The 20,274-nt window shown below is 38.3% G+C and overlaps 1 protein-coding gene across 1 annotated transcript in view; it reads right to left on the bottom strand.

The window, feature by feature from the left end:
• The window catches only part of Hibch (3-hydroxyisobutyryl-CoA hydrolase), a 366,114-nt gene that overhangs the window by 115,202 nt on the left and 230,638 nt on the right, over positions 1-20,274 (bottom strand). Inside the window, exon 7 of the mRNA XM_090380451.1 lies at positions 15,188-15,266. Coding sequence (XP_090236577.1) covers positions 15,188-15,266 — 79 coding nt within the window. The remainder of the gene's footprint in view (positions 1-15,187; positions 15,267-20,274) is intronic.

The following is a 20,274-nucleotide window of genomic DNA, read 5'->3' as shown; positions in this document are numbered from 1 at the left end:
CTCCAACTCAGCTTTTTTCTGGGCCTTTATGAGAGCTTGAACGACAGGGTAGATGCCCTCGAAGGACTTAAACTGGGGGACCCATCAGGCTCTCAGCTGCCCACATCAATGCCAAAGCTTGCACTTGATCATCAGGAACAGAGCTGCAATCTTCAGGCAGAATGCACTGGTTCCACAGGACCTAGTTATTGTAGGTGACTGGAAATATATTGTGCAAAATAGACAAGTGAAATAGAATGAGGGTGTCTGCCAGGGGCAAAATTTGATGATGTTGTTGAGCAGATATCTTTTAAGGGTACAAAGGGTGATGTTGTACACATCAGCACTAATGACATTAACAGTAGGAGATCTGAAGATATACTTAACAAGTACAGGTCAATGTTGAAAAACAGTCGCAAGTTACAGCTGAATTTGCAAGTGTCTGCAATTCTGCCCAGACATGATAGGAGGGAGTATATGATTGTGACAAAAGAATGTGTTCCATGTGTCTAAATATGAATTGCATGTGACCAATCAATGGGGTAATGAAAAGTATGGTGGACTCTCAGATAGGATTACAGTTTATCAAAGTGAAGATCTAAATAAATTAATTCAAACTTCAGCAAATTGAGCAAAAAAGGTAAAGACACTAATGTACAAAGTAACAACACTAATCCCAAAAGTAAGTCACCAGGATTAATATTTTTGAGCTGGCTCTATGAGGGGATGGGATGCTACTGTTGGGTTAAAAGGCCCCAATATAAAATGTCATGAAAATCTGCCCATTGGGAGCCAAGCTGTTACATGTGTACAGGCATGGTAAATAGACGTATTATGCATATATGTTAATGCACTCAAAAAAGAAGACAAAGGGTAACATTTCTGAAAATCAGTGGTAAAACTACCATACTGTCAGGTCTGCCACTGTGTGTGTGGGGGGGGGGGAATGATTGTTTTGGCATGGGTGCTAAATAGCATGGGGGCTTTCTTGAACTCTGGGACAGGGGCAGAATTTGTAGTTTTGCTATTGCCAAACATAACAGTTTATTCAAAAGGACACTCACTGCTGTATAAAAAAAGTTTGCAAGTTGAACAAAAGCATATTTACTGTTCCAGAGCAGATTTACTGATTATCTGTTACATAATATTGTGGTATTGTACATAGCAATAGTTAATCAAAGTGTTTTTGTAGTAAATAAACAGTTTGAAGGTCCTAATCACATAAGTTAACTTCATTTTTGTATTTAGTTAAGCATTTAGAAAGTCAGTAGTATTATTTAGAGTAGGGTGTTATGTATTGCCATCATTGGAAATAGTATATGTTAGTTGTCTGATGGCACCAGGGATTCTCCCTAGTGTAGTGTTATTACACTCTTTTCTCTTAGTATATGAGGCATTTTTAAAATAAAATTAGACTAAAATCGTGCTTCAAACAAGAGCAGCAACAAAGTAAAAACCTCAAAGTAGAGGGAATGCTTGGCTTAGGAGAGAATCATCAATGACAGTTCTTTTGCAAATGAAAGCTAAGTACAGTATGCTTCTTGCCACCTTTTCTGCCAGGTTATCTATAGTGGGACATGATAACTAAAGGAGATGTCTTTGTGAGCTTTTGTGTGAAATTTCTTTGCAGAGAGTGTAGAGGAGATTCAGTGCCAATTCAGTGTTCTGATGGGTTTATGTGGGGGCTTGAGGAATAAGTTTGATACCGTTGAAGAAATTAAAGAGAAAGACTCATCAAACACTCAGATGAGCACAATACTGGACTCGAACTCTCATGCTTCACACAATACAATGATATCCTATACATCAGTGTAAAGGGAAATATAAAAAAAGGATAGGCGGAATATAACCAAGATATGTCTACTGGGAGACAAAAGTTAATGATGTTCTAGTGCAGTTATCATCTTTTAAGGGCACAAAAAGGTGATAACGCTGTTCACATTGGTACTAATGATATTAAGAATATGAGATATGAGGACTTACTTAACAAGTACAGGGAAATAACAAGGAAAAATCACGTCAGGATTAAATTTAAAAGTGTTGCAATAGGAAGAAATACATGATGAGAGCCTTGCAATCAATTCAGAGAGACTGTGCAAAGCTCATTGGGTTGCAATTTTCTTAGCATGGTCTCTGCTTGATAACAGAGGAGAGTATTTTTATTCTTAAATAGAAGGGGTGCAAGTGTGTTTGCAATGCTATTGATAGAATTTAACTAAAGGGATTAGGCAATCTAAGAAATATTATGAAAATCTTTGGCTAAGAATGCACAGAAAATTGGCGAAGAATTCTTTGTTTACGTTAACACTAGGACAGAGGTGGTGAACCTTTTTAAGGGTGCATGCCAAAATTGGCTAAATCTTTTAAAAAAACTACCCACGTGGGCCGATCGGGATTTTGCAAGTACAGTAGAACGTTGATTACCCCCCAAAATTACAGTATACAGGGTGTCTCAAAAATATTGGTACAAACGTTTAGGGGAGGTAGGTAACATCTAAAGGAATGTGAATCGCATAGGAACCCATAACCAGAAACGTCACAGGAAAGGAGTAGCAGAGGCACAAGAAACAGAAATGACACAAGACAGTAATTAGTGGCAAACATTTATTTGACATAATATTAACAATCGAGTACGAAATGGATGCATTTCATGATGTTACAACAGATGCTTGAAGGTTCCACCACGAGACGTGATGCATGCGTGACACCAACGCAGCATGGATTGGCGGACACGGTCGAACACACCTGGAGTTTCTTTGACAGTAGTAGCAGCGCAGACGAGTCTCGCCATGAGATCCATTTCCGTCTCCACAGGCGATTCATACAAGATAGATTTGAGGGCCCCCACAGAAAGAAATCAAGCCTCGATAAATCAGGTGAGCGTGGGGGCCAGGCCAGGCAATGGGTCCACCACGGCCAATCCATCGACGCCCAAAATTCCTGTTCAAATGGTCACGAACACACTTTCCATAATGGGCAGGCGCCCCGTCATGTTGAAACCAAATGTTGTGTCTCACATTTGCTGGAACATCGTCAAGTAACCCTGGAAGAACTTGTTCAAGAAAGATCTGATATTTAGCGGAGTTCATGCGGGATGGTAACAGGTATGGGCTGACTAAGCAGTCACCGACTATACCTGCCCACACATTTATTGCGAAGCGATGTTGTGCCACATGGGGCGCACACCGTGTGGGCCCTCTGCTAATCCATACACTAGGTGCATGTCTGCCTGCTCACAGTTCATATATTGATGCATGCTCTTATTGCGGCAACTACTGCTTGAATGAGTAAACCACAAATTTTCCCTCTCGCGAACTGATGAACAGTGCCATTGTTATTGTTTGGTTTTTAGGAGCATTAGCAACTAAGGCCATATTTCTCCGGGAATATGCGGTGGTCAATCCCTGACCTTTCCGCATCCTCCGTATTTGGTGGTGATGGGTTCAAACCCCGGTCTAATCAAAAAGCGTGTGCTACGCACTGCTGCTCCTCCCCACCTGGCTACGGAGGTGCCTCAACAGCGTCGTGTACCGACTTACGGTGACGTTTCCGGTTATGGGTTCCTGTGCAATTCACATTCCTTTAGATGTTACCTATCTCCCCTAAACGTTTGCACCAATATTTTTGAGACACCCTGTATACTTTTAGTGCACTGGCTGTTATGCTGAAATATTACTCCTACTGCTTAATGCATTTGAAGGCCCACTCATGCGGAGGCCTTCACTGCACTAGAAACTGCAATAGCATGGTGTGAGTAACAGTTCGAATACAGTTCTACAGGAAGATACTGCTATTAAAGAGAATGAGAAATCTAGCTGCAAAAAAAAAAAAAAAAAAGACAATCTTGCATGGTTCAAAGAAAAATTCAAGATTACATATTTTAAAAAATAAACCTTCCCAAGATTCATTATACTCTTATTTGTGTGAAATTACTTGAGTTTGTTAATTTCTGTTTATATGTAAAAAAAAACCGTTGTTTAGAGTTGAAACCATGTAAAGCGATTAGGTAAGTTCAAAATAAATAAAATGTACATTGTTTTTTCAAAACATTTTGGTTATTATTTACAAACCATTTCCTAAATCAATTAATTTTTTTAATACTTCATATTTCAAAATACAGTAAAAAGGTAAAAGGAAAACTGCAAACTTTATCAATCCACTGCAGGATGGAACCTCCTCAATGATTCATGTTGAGTTTCAAAATATATATATATTTTTTTTTTTTGCTTTTTTATTGACTTAAATTGGCATATTAAAATACAGTATCATATTTCATAAATACCTTGTATACAATAATTTAATTGTAGGCCTAATTACACTACGTTTTGTATAAACTGGGTATTCTCCTGTATGTATGATTATTTGAACTATTTGATTAACCTAACTAATCTCCGTCCCAATTAGTTTGGATAATCGATGTTCTAACACATTGTTATTTTTATCATACAAGTTTTACTTGACAAAAGCAGAACCAAAAAAAGAATGAAATAAAAGACATTATTTCTGAGATGCTATAATAAAGGTATTAAAATAATATCCTTCATAAAAAAAATGTAACTTTTGTCTTACAGAACAAATGTAATATAAAATGATAAACCTCACTTATATTATAAATATAAAACATCAGTGAGACTTCTGTTGCTGCACCACTGATGACAGGCACTTAACATCAGGCTTATACTTTGTAACTTTTAGAGCTATGCATACTGCACAAAGGTCATCACTGAGAACGACTCAAGAATATGTTGATGAGAAAATTGTTAGTAATGCCAGATGTTTGATGTGATGGGGCACCACCCCAGATGTGGGAACAATATTCCATGGTAGGGAGGATTTGCGATTTGTATAGAGTGAACAGCTGTTTGGAAGAAAAGTAATGAGAAGGAAAGAGAAAATCAAGTTTTTTAGATGCAGAGGAAGCAATATTTGTAACGTGCTTGTGCCAAGACAGATTACAAGTCAGGATAATCCCCAAAAGAGATATATAATCTTGCCTAGAAATCAGAGGGTCACTAAAGATAAGCAGAGGAGCAGAAGAATTCTTTTTGTGAGATATAAAACAAGACTGAGTTTTAGAAGGATTGAAATCAAGTTGTCTTTGCCCCACTGGAGAATTACCTGGAGATCGGCATTTAAGGAATTGGTAGCAGATTTTCGAGAAGTTGAAGCTGATTCAACAGTGTAAGGTTCCTCAAAATGGAAAGTGGAATCAATGTGCCATCATCGGCAAAATTATGGATAGGATTTCCAGTCAATGGAAGAAGGTCATTAATATACAAGAGAAAAAGAATGGGGGAAAGAAGTGAACCTTGGGGGACACCGGCATTAGTGGATAAGTTAGAAGACAGAGAGCATCTACCATCACCCTCAATGAGTGACCAGAGAGAAAACTGGATAACCAATTACTAAAAACAGTTGGCAAACCATAAGATGGAAGCTTGTTTAGAAGACCCTTATGCCAAACACGATAGAAAGCCTGTGAGATGTCAAGAGCAACTATTTGTGTTTCACCGAACCTTTCCATTGAGTTAGTCCATAAATGGGTAACATAAGCCAGAATATCACCAGTGCATCGATACTGACGGAATCCATACTGGCGATCGTTGATCTGATGGAAGGTTTCTAGGTAGTTTAAGAGTTGGCAGTTAATTGATTTCTCCATTACTTTAGAAAGAGTAGAAGTAATTGCAAAAGGACAATAACTGGATGGGAGGAATTTGTCACCCTTTTTAGGAACTGGCCGGATATGAGCAAATTTCCAAGCAGAAGGAAAAACACCTATGGAATAAGAAAGTGAAAAAAGGCGGCAAAGAACAGAAGTAAGTTCAGAAGCACAGGCTTTGAGAACAAGTAAAGAAATACCATCAGGACCCGAAGCTTTCTTAGCATCAAGATTCGTCAAAATCCTTTTGACATCCATTTGACGGAAGACCACAGGAGGTGTTGAATGGTTGTTGTTGTTGTTGTTTTTAGGAGCATTAGCAACTAAGGCCATATTGCTCCAGGATATGCGGTGGTCATTCCCTGACCTTTCCGCATCTTCCGTATTTGGTGGTGACGGGCTCGAACCCCGGTCTAATCAAGAAGCATGTGATACGCACTACTGCTCCTTTCCACCTGGCTACGGAGGCGCCTGCAATTGAATGGAGCGTGTTGGGAATGGTGGGAGGTGTTTTACCAAGATCATTAATACATGGGTTGGAAGAAAAATGGGATGCTAGCAGGTCAGCTTTATCCTTGGCTGAAGTGATAACAGAACCATCTGATTTTGATAGAGGTGAGAGCAGAGATGGGCAAAAGTTGCGGCCAATAGGTTTGACAAGAGATCAGAATGCTTGGCTACCTTTAGGGCAAGAAGAAAGTTTTCTACTCTTAGCCTGTTCAAAATCTAGTTTGGATGATTAGTAACTGCTTTACAATTGTTGCAAGCTTTGGTGTGGGCAGAAAATGAAACTGAAGAATTGGAAATAAGCCAATTACAATATGCAACATTCTTCTCTTGAACAGCTTTAGCATATTTATTGGAAAACCAAGGTTAAGATAAAGGACGAGATTTTAAAGTGGAGTGTGGGATAAAGGATTCCATTCCTGCAAGAATCACTGACATGATGAGCAAACGTTGACATCAAAAGTTTTGAAACTGTAATCTGATCAAGGAAAAGAAGAAAAGAAATCTCGCAGGTCATCCCATTTTGCATTCTTAAAGTGCCAAACAACACGAGGTTGGGGATAGCCATGAGATAGAGGCTCCATTGGAGAAGAGACAATCACCAAATTGTTATCTGAGGTGCCTAAATGACCACTCACTTTGACCGTGTACTTAGAAGAGTTGCTTGTGAGAAAAAGATCAAGCATGTTGGGTGTATGGTTAGGATTGTCCAATATTCTTGTAGGTAAATGAACAATCTGTGCAAGGTCATTAGTAATTGCAAAAGCCTCAGCATCTCGATCAACTGGGTCGGTGTTACTATAAAACTGAAGCCAGCTGGAGTTGTGTACATTAAAATCATCAAGGAAAATTACCTCACTGTTAGGAAAGTTGGACTGGAGAAAGTCAAGTTGCAAAGAGAAGTCGAAGAGCCCCAAGTGATTAGTGGAGTTGGGAGAACAGTAGAGACAACAGATGAATTTGATGCAACGAGGTTGAGAGGTTTTAAGCCAGAGAAGATCGAAAAGAGGATATTCCAAATTACCAAGTCTCTGACAGGGAATATTGGAACGGACATATGCACAAGTAACACCTTTGAGGCGAAAGGGATCATACAGCAAATAATTTGGGCAACTGAGATGGGCAGTAGTTGAATCAACCAATAACTGAGATTCTGTCAGAAAAAATACATGGGGTTTGGCAGACTGCAAGTGGAAATGGACATCGTTGAGATTAGAATTGAGACTACGTTTATTTGTGAAATGAACTAGGAAGTGTTTGGGTGGGTTAGATCTTTTCGCAGATAACCTTACTCTATTAGTTTGACAATTCACTGTGTATTCAATAGTAAGAAAAATTGAGGGGGGGGGATGCTGTATGAAGTAATGAAATTTTTGGATATGGCGTACACATGATAAGAATATACCCAGATCTTTGACATAACGTGGCCTCGACAATGCCCCCCGCATACACACTACTCGGACTCCCTCCAGTCACTATCTGGCAGAGTAGAGGTAGAAAGATTATACACTAGCTGATCTGGAAACCTCCTAAAGAGTTAATAATTGGTTCGGTCCATTGTACTAACTAGTGGCCGGCCTGTGAACACCGTTTTAGAGCTGTACCCTCGAAATGTAAGGAAGATTGGATCTCGCCACGTTGTTCATTGTAACCTCAAAAGCCATCTGTCATACTGCATGATGGAAGAGATGGGGAAGGGTTGACTGGAACTTACCTCTGGAGACTAAACATGGGTTCCACCACTTCAAGCCTCCAATAAGCAAAGTGGTGGTATTGCACAGGTTGATGAGAATCATCTAAGAGTGTATCGGAATACGTCATTTCCGGATCGTGGAGAGAGCTATGGGCAGAGAAAGATGGTGGATGAACATGGCCATTGACGTCTGTTTCACATTGTTATAGCCAACCAGAGAGCAACAATGAGGGAGGTGCCAGAAACACCTCCATCAAGATCATTAGCTACAACTGGTTATGGGAGCCACTGACCTACCAGAGTCCCATTGGTAACACCATGACACAGGACTCTACGCCTCAACTGGGCAAAAGAACCTGGACCTTGGAGACGAGTCTCCTAGTCCAATGAGTGCAGCATTTCCAGTTATTTCGAGCGGACAGGAGGGTGACTTCAATGAGGGAGGTGCCACAAACGGCTCCACCAAGACCATCAGGTGATCATTAGCTGCAATAGGTTATGGAAGCCGCCAAACAACCAGAGAGTCTCACTGGACTCTGGAAGCCCACCAGAGGATGGAAGGGTGCATATCTGGCAAAAACTGCACAAAGCTATGCACCTATCGTGTCAAAAATGTAATGGCAATGGTTTGGGGCAAGTTCAACTGGCACACGTTGTGACCTCTGGTATTTCTAGACACATCTCTTAACAGTCCAGGTTACGTGTCCATCCTTGCAAACCATCTGCATCCCCTCATGGTCAACTGTGACCACAGGGCAATGGACTCTTACAGGACAATATGCCTTCCCACAGAGCTGTGGTGACTAGAACATGGTTTGAAGAGCATTCCATAGATTTTACCACAATGGAATGGCTTCCCTGTTCACCGGACATGAACCCTGTGGAGCATCTTTGGGATGCTGTGCAAAAGTCCGTTCGAGCTTTGGATCTTCCACCCAGGAATGCGATGGAATTATGGACAGCGGTGCAGCAAGCATGGATGGAAATACCTGTTGAAAGCTTTCGTGAACTAGTGGATTCAATGCCTCGCCATGTGACTGCCCTTATCCAGGCAGAAAGTGGGCCTACTCATTACTAGGTAACACCATGACACAGGACTCTACGCCTCAATGGGGCAAAAGAACCCGGACCTTGGAGACGAGTCTCCTAGTCCAATGAGTGCAGCATTTCCAGTTATTTCGAGCGGACAGGAGGGTGACTTCAATGAGGGAGGTGCCAGAAACGGCTCCACCAAGACCATCAGGTGATCATTAGCTGCAATAGGTTATGGAAGCCGCCAAACAACCAGAGAGTCTCACTGGACTCTGGAAGCCCACCAGAGGATGGAAGGGTGCATATCTGGCAAAAACTGCACAAAGCTATGCACCTATCGTGTCAAAAATGTAATGGCAATGGTTTGGGGCAAGTTCAACTGGCACACGTTGTGACCTCTGGTATTTCTAGACACATCTCTTAACAGTCCAGGTTACGTGTCCATCCTTGCAAACCATCTGCATCCCCTCATGGTCAACTGTGACCACAGGGCAATGGACTCTTACAGGACAATATGCCTTCCCACAGAGCTGTGGTGACTAGAACATGGTTTGAAGAGCATTCCATAGATTTTACCACAATGGAATGGCTTCCCTGTTCACCGGACATGAACCCTGTGGAGCATCTTTGGGATGCTGTGCAAAAGTCCGTTCGAGCTTTGGATCTTCCACCCAGGAATGCGATGGAATTATGGACAGCGGTGCAGCAAGCATGGATGGAAATACCTGTTGAAAGCTTTCGTGAACTAGTGGATTCAATGCCTCGCCATGTGACTGCCCTTATCCAGGCAGAAAGTGGGCCTACTCATTACTAGGTAACACCATGACACAGGACTCTACGCCTCAATGGGGCAAAAGAACCCGGACCTTGGAGACGGGTCTCCTAGTCCAATGAGTGCAGCATTGGACTAGGAGACCCATCTCCAAGGTCCCATGGTATGTGTCCCATGATTTCTGTCCACTCAGTGTACTAATAAAAGCAAAAGGATTTTTATATTTCATTTTCCTTAGTTTTTTTTGACAAAAAAGAAAGGAATCCTTCAGAGCTTATGTAATTGTAGAGATTGAAGGCTGAGATAAAAAAAAAAAACAACAACATAATTCTTTAACAGTATCTTTGAAACAGAGTGAATGCTGTTAAACTGGCAGATTTGGTTAAATTCTGAATGTAAGTTAAAGAAAATTGAACTTATCTTTTGTTATGGATCTGTTTTATGTTGGATTTTAGATGTAAAAACATCTTTGGTGGCACATACAAAATTTTTTGGGCTGAAGTAAACCTATTGGTAACGAAAATGCAAGACGGAAATGACGTGACATCCTAAATCATGCTGTCAGTCGCTAATGTTGACCTGGTAGAGTAAGTAGCAAGTGTGAGCATAAAACGTTATGTCGTTCGTATTAAATATTTCAGACTGAAGTATAACTAATTGGTAACGAAAATGCTAGATGGAAATGACGCAACTTCCTAAATGATGCTAATAACTAATGTTGATTCAGTAAAGTAGCTGGCATGAGCATAAAACTTTACATTGTTCATAATTTCGAACCCTTTAAAATCCCTTTAACCGCTTCCAAGCCGAGGATATTTTTATATTAAATAAAACATCTTTTGTGTGTACAAGGTACACACACTTTTTTTTTTTTTTTTTTTTTTGGTTTAAATTTCTGTACATATATTTGTGTTTAGTGAATCGAAGTATGTAATTTTTACAAAGATGGGTTTGCATTCAGTTACTATACGAGACTACATTATTTTCCCTGAACATTAAACACTATTCACACTAAGATAAGATATACAGCACAGACATAGCATTAGTAGAGCCATATGATGCAAGAAAGCAAGCTTATATAGCATCAGCCAAAAAAAAAAAAAAAAAAACCTTCCCATTTCACCCACATCCATTCAATCCAAATGGTTGTCTAGTTCTGCCTTGAACTTATTTAAGTTGTCAACCTCCAATATGGCAGATGGGAGTTTGTTCCACCTATCAACCTCTGCTGGCTAAAGGCAAATTTCTGCACATCTATTTTACAATTGTCTTTCCTCTATTTGAATTTGTCCCCTCAGGTGAGTAATCTGCCAAGGAGGAAGAATCCCATCAGCATTGAGCCTACTCAATTCATTCAAGGTCTTATACATCTTAATTAGATCACCTTGCAGGTTACTCACCTCCATATACTGCAATTTGCAGAACTTAAGGCCATCAATTGGTAACACCAACCCTTTTCCATTCACCATTCTTGTTGCCCTTCTCTGTACTCGTTCTAGCAGCTCTGTATCCTTCCTAAATTGAGGCCTCCAGACCTGTATGCAGTATCAAGGTGTGGCCTGACTGTTGCCTCCTTATCCCTGCTAGCAAAATTCCCGTATATCATTGACAGGACACCATGAGCTACACTTGTAGCCTGTCTGCACTGCTCAGAAAACTTCATATCTAAATGCACAATTACTCAGAGGTGTTTTTCATTTTCTACCACCGTAAATGTAGTACTGCACAGTTGGTACATTTCTCTGGGGTTACTTCTACTCATGCAGTATTAGCATTTGTCAATGTTAAACTTCAGTTGTCGCTTCTCAGCCCATCTGCCACTTTTCTAGATTCTGTTGCAGTATAGCAAACTGCCATTACTGTCATTAACAACCCTGCCAACCTTTGTATCAGCTGAAAATTTGGAGATCGTGTCCGATATACTTTCATCAACATCATTGGTAAATATACAAAACAACAGTGGGCCAAACAACGAACCTTGCGGGATTCTACTAATAATATTAGTCCACGAATAGCAGCATTCATTTATTACCACTCTGTCTTCTCCCACTCGGCCACCCTTTTGTCCATTGTAGCAACTTCCCTTTAATGCCATACTCCAATTTGTACAGTAGTCTTCCATGTGCAATGGCAGTAAAAGCTTTCCTGAAATTCAAGTATATAATATCAAAATTATTTTTTGCATCCTTTGTGACATCATAGCATCCAATTAAATTGGCCAGACAAGACTTTCCATTAACAAACCCATGCTGTGTCTGAATTATCACTGAAGTCTTGTCTAGATGATCCTGCAATGTTTCTTTAACCAGTGACTTCATTATTTTCCCCGGAACAAAAGTTAAACTAACAGGTCTGTAATTACTCGTGTCAACCTTTTATACCCCCCCCTCTCTGATTTGGGGACACATTTGCACATCTCCAGTCCAAAAGGCTCTCCTCTGAGTCCAAGAAAGCTTTCATAATTATGGCTAATGATTTGCTTACTTCCTTTAATATACCTGGGCAGATCCCATCCACCCCAGGTGCCTTTCTTATGTTCAACTTCAATAATTTTTCCTCCACTTTGTTGTCAGTTATTACAAAATCATTTAACTCCCTGTTAGAGTTTGATAAACTTCTGGCCTTCTCCTCCCTGAATAAATCCTTATGTGTGAATGTAGATGCAAAATACTCATTCTGTTTGGCAACAGTCTGAGCAGGATCATCTACAGTCAAACCACCTTTATCAAGTGGACCAATCTGATTCATCCCCATTCTTTTAGAGTTTGGATAAGTAAAGGAGTCTTTGCTGTTTTTCTTTGCACCCTTTCCAAAGATTTCTCATAATCTGCCTTTGCTTGGCTAACTTCCTTTGTGATTACAGACTAGCTTATACAGCAGGCCCCCGTTATAACACGGTTCGCTCTACGCTGATTTGCTATAACGCTGTTCTTATATTATAACCCGTATCTGACTATAACGCTGTCTCAGATCACTATAATGTTTCCCACAACGACTTGAGAAATTTTCCCACGCTCAGTGATATTTTCTCGCACGCTAATTTAATTGCAGTACAGTGACCAGTACAGTGACTTGTTACGTAGTTCCGAGATCAACATTTTAAAAAATGTTGATCTTGGAACATTTTTATGAAATAGCAATATACTCGAGATCAACATTTTAAAAAATGTTGATCTCTAGTATATTGCTTGTAATATACTCGAGATATTTGCGTTATATGCATTTATACGAAGTCTAGTCATCATTCAGTACAGTATTATACATCGTGCGTAACGGACAGTTTACTCGAACATTGTATCATAATTAATGCAACCAACGCAGTTACATTTTCGAAGAGTTAATAATGGCAGATAAGAATGAAAAAGCAACAACATCTGGACGTAGTACCAAGACTACAAATGTAAGAAAAAGACTGAATTTGAAAATTAAATTAGACATTTTGAAGCGAATCGATTCCGGTCAAAGACAAGCGGACATGTGCCATAATTTAGGACTTGCAAGTTTAACTGTAAGAACATTTATAAAAAAAATAAAGAATTAATTTTATCAGCGGGAAAGACAGCTGTTCCATTGCAAGCAACTAGGGATAGGCCGGCTATTAGGATTTTATTGAAGATAATTTCCAATGCAGAATTCAGTTAAGTTAAATATTATAAAAAGAGAGAGAGAGAGAGAGAGATTAGCCAATATGATGATCTGAAGAAAACTCACCTAAAAAAAAAAAAAAAAAATTTGGAACCATTTAAAACTAGTAAGGGCTGGTTGAATAGATTTCAAATCCAGGGAGGAGCCGAAACTTTCAAAAAAGAACTTGTTAAAATTATCGAAGAGGGATATTATGTGTTATATTTCTCAACAAGTTTTTAACATAGATGAAGCAGGACTTTTGTGGAAACGAATGAATAAAAGAAGTTTCATATTGAAAGAAGAAAAAAAAACATGCCAGGTTTCAAAGTGGCGAAGGAACGGTTGACTTTATTGTTGGGTGATAACTCTGTGGAGTATTTAAAATTAATACCCCTTTTAGTTTATTTGGAAGAGGGCCAAAGTTCAACCCAAAATCGACACATTTTTCTTGATTAAATTCATCAATTAAATTAAATCAATTAAGATCAATTAAATTCATGATTTTAATTGGAATTTTAAGTTTAATTTTGTTACGTAAGTAGTTACCACATAATTATATACGTATGTAATGCAGAATATTTTATATGTACAAATATTTGAATATTAAATATTTTGACCGACATTTGTGCATCTTTTAACTACCGTTTATTATTGATTAGGAAATATCCTATGGCACCGACCGCAACTCACAAATACATATGTTACCTTATGGGAATGCGGCGGTCGCTTAGCACGGATTCACTTAGCGCTCTGTTTTTCCAGAACAAATTATCAGCGTTAAGCAGAGATCACCTGTATCTACCATAGTCTTCTGTGTCATCTGATAGTTTATATATATATATCTCATGTATTTTTCTTCTCTGCCACGAGTCTCATTAGTTAATCTGCCATCCATTTAGGCCTAAACCTTGAACAATATTTCTGAGTTGGAACAAAAAGCCTAATAGCTCCCAAGATTACTTCCTTGAATGCTTCCCATTTAGAATTTGCTGTTGGTAACATCATCAGTTGATCCTAATGCATAGAATTTAAAAACTATCTGAGACCACTGTAGTCACCTTTACAAAAGCAAAAATCATTCCCTTTACTTCTGTTGGTAGTTACATTTTTAATAAATCTCACATCAGCACAATGTGATCACTGCCACCTAGTGGTTCCTTTATCTGCAGATTCTTAATGAAGAATCACTGCTCATAATCTAATCAGATCAAGAGTATTACTCCCTCTAGTTGCCTCTTGAACGTGCTGCCATAAAACACAATCATCCAATAAATCCTCAAAGGACTTGCTAATATGTGGTTGACCAACCAACAAGTTCCGGTCAATATCTGGGAAGTTAGTATCCCCCATTACATCACAAACTGATTTACTGGTCCACTCTATTTCTCTGTACATTTTTGTACTCATCAGTCATTAGGCCTAATGACTCATGAAATTGAGAGTTGGAGTGTGAAATAGATTGTAACACACTCCTGCTCTCAATTTTGCTTTCACAGTGCTTATGTCATGCCAAATTGACTTGACATTGTCTTGTCCACCAACGTCAACTGGGCACACTTCCTTAAATTTTATGTGTTTCTAATGTCTAGCCTTCCTATCCTATCATGTCTAGCCTTCCTATCATGTCTAGCCTTCCTGTACACATTATACTCCTCAAATTCCAAATCTGCATTCCTTATATCTGTGTGACTCCATGTTTGTGATATCCCAACAATATCTGCCTTTGATATCTTGACCAGTACTTCAAATTCATCAACTCTTAGCATTGGTGTACATGCAAGTACTTCTTCTTACCATTAGTTATCCTAGCACAGCCCAACAGGTGAGTAAAGAGAAAATTTAAAAATATATAAATAAAAGTACCGAGAAGGTTATAACATTAATAATGATAATATTATAACTTTTAATAACTTACCAATTGCAGTCTCGGGCATTGCACACAACGTTTTCTCTGTTGCGACCCTGAATGAGCCATGCACAGAAATTCCAACTCCCTGAAACATTATGAACAGCATTATCATTTTTTCAACAGTCCTGTACATTAATCAGCTAAAAATATTACATACAGAGTATTTCATGGAAGACTCCAAATGAAATAAAATAACTTGAAAATGACTGTAATATTTGCAATATTTGTAATAGTTGCAACAACTACTTCCTTACATTTGGCGATTAAAAATATATTTTCAAAAATTTAAGTGATCATGGGTCCAAAGCAAAATAGTAGTGCTGGTGCTTACTATTAGTGGCGCCTCCGTAGCCAGGTGGGAAGGAGCAGCAGTGCGTAGCACACGCTTCTTGATTAGACCGGGGTTCGAGCCCGTCACCACCAAATACGGAGGATGAGGAAAGGTCAGGGAATGATCACCGCATATCCCGGAGCAATATGGCCTTAGTTGCTAATGCTCCTAAAAACCAAATAACAACAATAACAGCTTACTATTAGTTTAGTAACTAAGCTAGACATCATAAAAAGGACAGAAAGAGGTCAGAATTAGATGGACATAGCTCGTCATTATGGTGTGAACCGATCAAGTATCGCAAAAATTATTAAAGATAAAGAAAGTATTGTGGAGGTGGTTAAGGAAACAACTGTTTTAATGAGTAGAATAGTAAAAAATAGAAGTTTTTTTGTTGTACGAGATGGAAAACCTCTAATTTTGTGGATTGAGTGTCAAACACACGACCATTCCCCTCAGCTCATTAATAATTCAGGAGAAGGATAGGAGTTAACGTGAAGATTTGAAGAAAAGAGCTGGACCTGAATATGCAAATGACTGTTTTTCAGCTAGCTCTGGGTGGTTTTCACGTTTTAAAATGAGGGCTAACTTGCACAATTTAACGCTTCAGTGTGAATTGACGAGTGCAGATACTCAAGCTGCAAGTGAATTCCCAAAGGTGCTAGAAAAATAATAGTAGAAGGTGGTTACAGTGCTCATCAATGTTGAAGGAACTGGACTTTTCTGGGGAAAAAAAAATGCCTTCCAGAACATACATTTTTAGAGAGGAAAAATGTGCATTTGGACATAAAGTTGCAAAAGACTAACTATTTTATTTGGTGATAACACAGCCGGTGATTATAAACTTAAACCTGTGCTTGTGTATTTATCAGAAAACCCAAGTGCTTTAAAAGGAATGGTGAAGTCATCCCTTCCTGTTATCTGGAAATCTAATAGGAAGGTTTGGATGACAACGGAACTATTTGAAGACTGGTTTAAAAACTATTTTGTGGCAGAAATGAAAAGATATTGTGCCTCTTTAACAATTTACCCTTCAAAATTTTATTGCTGCTTGATAATGCCCCCTAGCCATCCATCCTATAGCTAATTTCAATGATAAAATTAAGATTGTTTTTTTGCCTCCTAATACAACCTCTATTATTCAGCCGATGGACCAAGATATTAAGCCTCCTTTAAGGCCTATTACCTAAGGTGGACCTTTTCTCAAGTCCTTGCTTTTATAGATAGAGAGGAGAAGAACTTAAGGGATTTCTAGAAGGCACGCAACATTTATAATGCATTGAAAAACATTGCTGGTGCTTGGGGGAGGGATGTGAAAGGAACAAACTTAAGTGGTGTATGGAAAAACTTGTCCAGTTTGTGAATAATTTAAGTGATTTTGAGGAGCCAGTAGAACTCGTGACTGAAGAAATTGTTAAACTGGGCAATGAAATGGACCTCGACCTTGATGTGACTGATGTGAAAGAGCTTTTCAACTCATATTTTGAGGAATTAACTCCTGGTGAAATAATTGAAATAGAGACACATCTACATTCTGAAGTAACAGAAGAACCTGATATTTCACAGCCTCCCAGAACATTTACAAGGCAGACAATGGCTGCAGCTTTTAAATCAATTTCCAAGGGGTTGGCAATCTTTGAAGTAGATGCAAATATGGAAAGAATTGCAAAAGTGAAAAGAGGCATTTATAACTGTCTAGTATGCTACAGTGAGATTTTTGAAGAAAAAAAGGAATTAACTGTGCGATCTATAAAAACGTATTTTAAAAAAGTGGAAACCCAGATGTTTCTTCATTATCAGATGTCCTTCCATCTACCTCTTGTTGTTATAGTTATTTGGTTTTTAGGAGCATTAGCAACTAAGGCCATATTGCTCCGGGAATATGCGGTGGTCATTCCCTGACCTTTCCTCATCCTCCGTATTTGGTGGTCACGGGCTCGAACCCCGGCCTAATCAAGAAGCGTGTGCTACACACTGCTGCTCCTGCCCACCTGGCTATGGAGGCGCCCCATCTACCTCATCTGCACCTAGTGTCACTTATGTGGAAAATATTGAACTCTGATGTGAAGATATTGACCAGTAAAAGTTGAATACATATGTACATACATGTATTATGTTAGTACTCGTTTTCTTTATTTCTATTTTGTAACTCTTTATGTTTTTAATTAAAATTAACAAGCACGATATCTTGTTTATAAGTATTATATAGACCATTCAATGTTTAGTACAAGGTTTTAATGCTTTAAAATGGCTACCAACGTACAAGATACATATTGTAAAAGCTCAGGAATGCAAGATACACATAACGAACAAAACGTATAACAAATGCCCTGGAATGGAACTCATTCATAAACCGACAGTTTCCTGTATTATGTCTAATGCCGAATATCATTTGCTGTTCATTGACTATTATACTGAAAGTCAGGAATTAGCTCATTTTGAAAAATATCTATAAATAAAAAAATGTTTTTATTCAGTATAATACATAATTACCATCTTTTCCAGCCATAAAAAGACTTTTCTCATTTGCCACCATTACCAATCTGCCTAAACCACAAACGTATTGCCAAAATTTTTGAGAAGAGGGTTGTGTTGAAGGTGAATTTACAGAATATGGATTAGATATGGCAATATACTAGTGTTATTTTCATACTAAAAATTAAAATGGCACAGCTGAGTTGGTTTGGCCCTCAAAGCTATAACCGATTGGATGGGATTCACAACACACACAAACACACTGCATTTTCTCAATTTGTAACTCGGAAGTATTTTTTTCATTTAATTTGCAATTATTGTCCAGTAAACAATTATTTTGAATAATACTGAAAATAAAACTGTCTTTGTTAGTTATGAATAAGAAATTTATCTGAACAAATAAGAATTTATTTGAATAACGAGTAAGAATTTTTTTTTATTTCAAATAACAAGTAAGAAATTTATTTTAATGATGAATAGGTGAATAATTTATTCTTCTTCACAGAATAAATTTCATTTTGTATAACAAATTTATTTTTATTCCCAAACAAAATAACCCCCTTTTATTCTTATTCATTATTTTGAATAAACTTTGCCCAACACAGATTGAGAAGTTTTATAAAGTAGTGCTTTCTAGCAAAAGATGTTGCTAATAACCAAACTAAACTAAAATTCATGCAGTGTACAAATCTGACTTTAAAAATACTGTTTGTTTTCTTTTATTTATTAACAATAATTACTCATATCTTTAATTTGGTAATAAAACATTTTTGAAAATTTTACTTTATTGAAAAATTTGAGAATATGTCTAGTAAATGTTATTATTTCTGCAAAAAGGCCTCTAAGGTTGGGGTTATACATACCACAAGTTTAGACAAATACACAGACTGTTTAAATAAACTGATTTAATGATAAAATAATACTGAATAGTATACTGAAATGATACAATAAAAAACTGTAAAATAATAATTTACCAAAAACTGATTTACTTTAAAACAAATAAAAATGAATTGATGAATTTAAAATGCATTAAAAATTATAAATTTAAAAGCGATAAAACACCATTGAAGCTTTTAGGGGCATCCGCCTCCTTTCTCAACAATAATGAAGTTCAAGCGACACAACCTTAAATATCAGGCTCACGGCACATGTATCTGACCAGGAGCATGTTCAACACTCCCTTCACGTGTTGCTGGAACCGGAAATGGTCTGGGAGCGTGGCAAATTAAAACGTTTGTCTCTGGCAAGGACCACAGCCTCCAAAAGGGGGTGGAGCCGAACTCCCCTATCTCTATTCATGCTATTGTTACCAGATGACCCAATCCACAAACTCTCCAGCCACTTGTGGTCCCAGAATCTATGCGCCTGGTCAAGGATGACAGCATTCTCAGGGGATACCCGATGTTGTTTTTCCCAATAGTGCTCAGCTATGGCGGACTTACTGAGTTCTGCAGTCTGTATAGCTCTCGTATGTTCCCCCAGATGGTCCTTAAGTCGTCGCCCTGTCTCCCCCATGTACAGTTCCCCAAAATCCGGGCATTTGATCTCGTACACGACCCCACTACTAGAGTCCCTAGTAATGGGGTATTTGACCTTTGACACCACCGTGTTCAATCTCCGACCCGGGAGCTGCACACAGCGTGTCTGAAAGTCGCGAAGCATCCCCGCAATGCGATCTGACATGCCCGGATAGTAGGGAATATAAACTGTGGTAAGCGGTGCAGGTGGAACTACCTGATTATGCTCCACTTCTCTATTATATTTATCAATGACCCTCTGGGGGTAACCACATTTCATAAGATCTGCTTACCACAGTTTATATTCCCTACTATCCGGGCTTGTCAGCTCGCATTGCGAGGATGCTTTGTATCATTTCAGTATACTATTCAGTATTATTTTATCATTAAATCAGTTTATTTAAACAGTTGGTGTATTTGTCTAAACTTGTGGAATGTTATTATTATAGTTAGTACTCTCTTTAGTTAGTATTGTGACTATAGTGCTAACTAAAGAGCTATTGCTATAGTTATAAATTTAGTGCTATTTTTAAAAAACCACATGAAATAAATCTAACCTATTGAAATATCAGTTAATGTCAATTCATTTGGAATTCAATGCCACTTCTCTTTCTCTTGACCTCTACAGAGTTTTACAGTCCAAACAGGGTTCACTAATAAATAACATGCACTGAAAATTACTTTCTCCTTTTTTCTTAAAATAAAATTGAAAAATCAGCAAAACATTAAAAAAAATTGTAGCTAAGTTTAGTCTATTAACACATGTATAG

Source organism: Mastigoproctus giganteus, chromosome 1, assembly GCF_048544385.1.
Source record: "Mastigoproctus giganteus isolate SK-2022 chromosome 1, ASM4854438v1, whole genome shotgun sequence".
Lineage (NCBI taxonomy): Eukaryota > Metazoa > Arthropoda > Arachnida > Uropygi > Thelyphonidae > Mastigoproctus > Mastigoproctus giganteus.
Note: the sequence above shows the minus strand (reverse complement) of the source record. Positions and strands in the feature narration are given on the sequence as shown.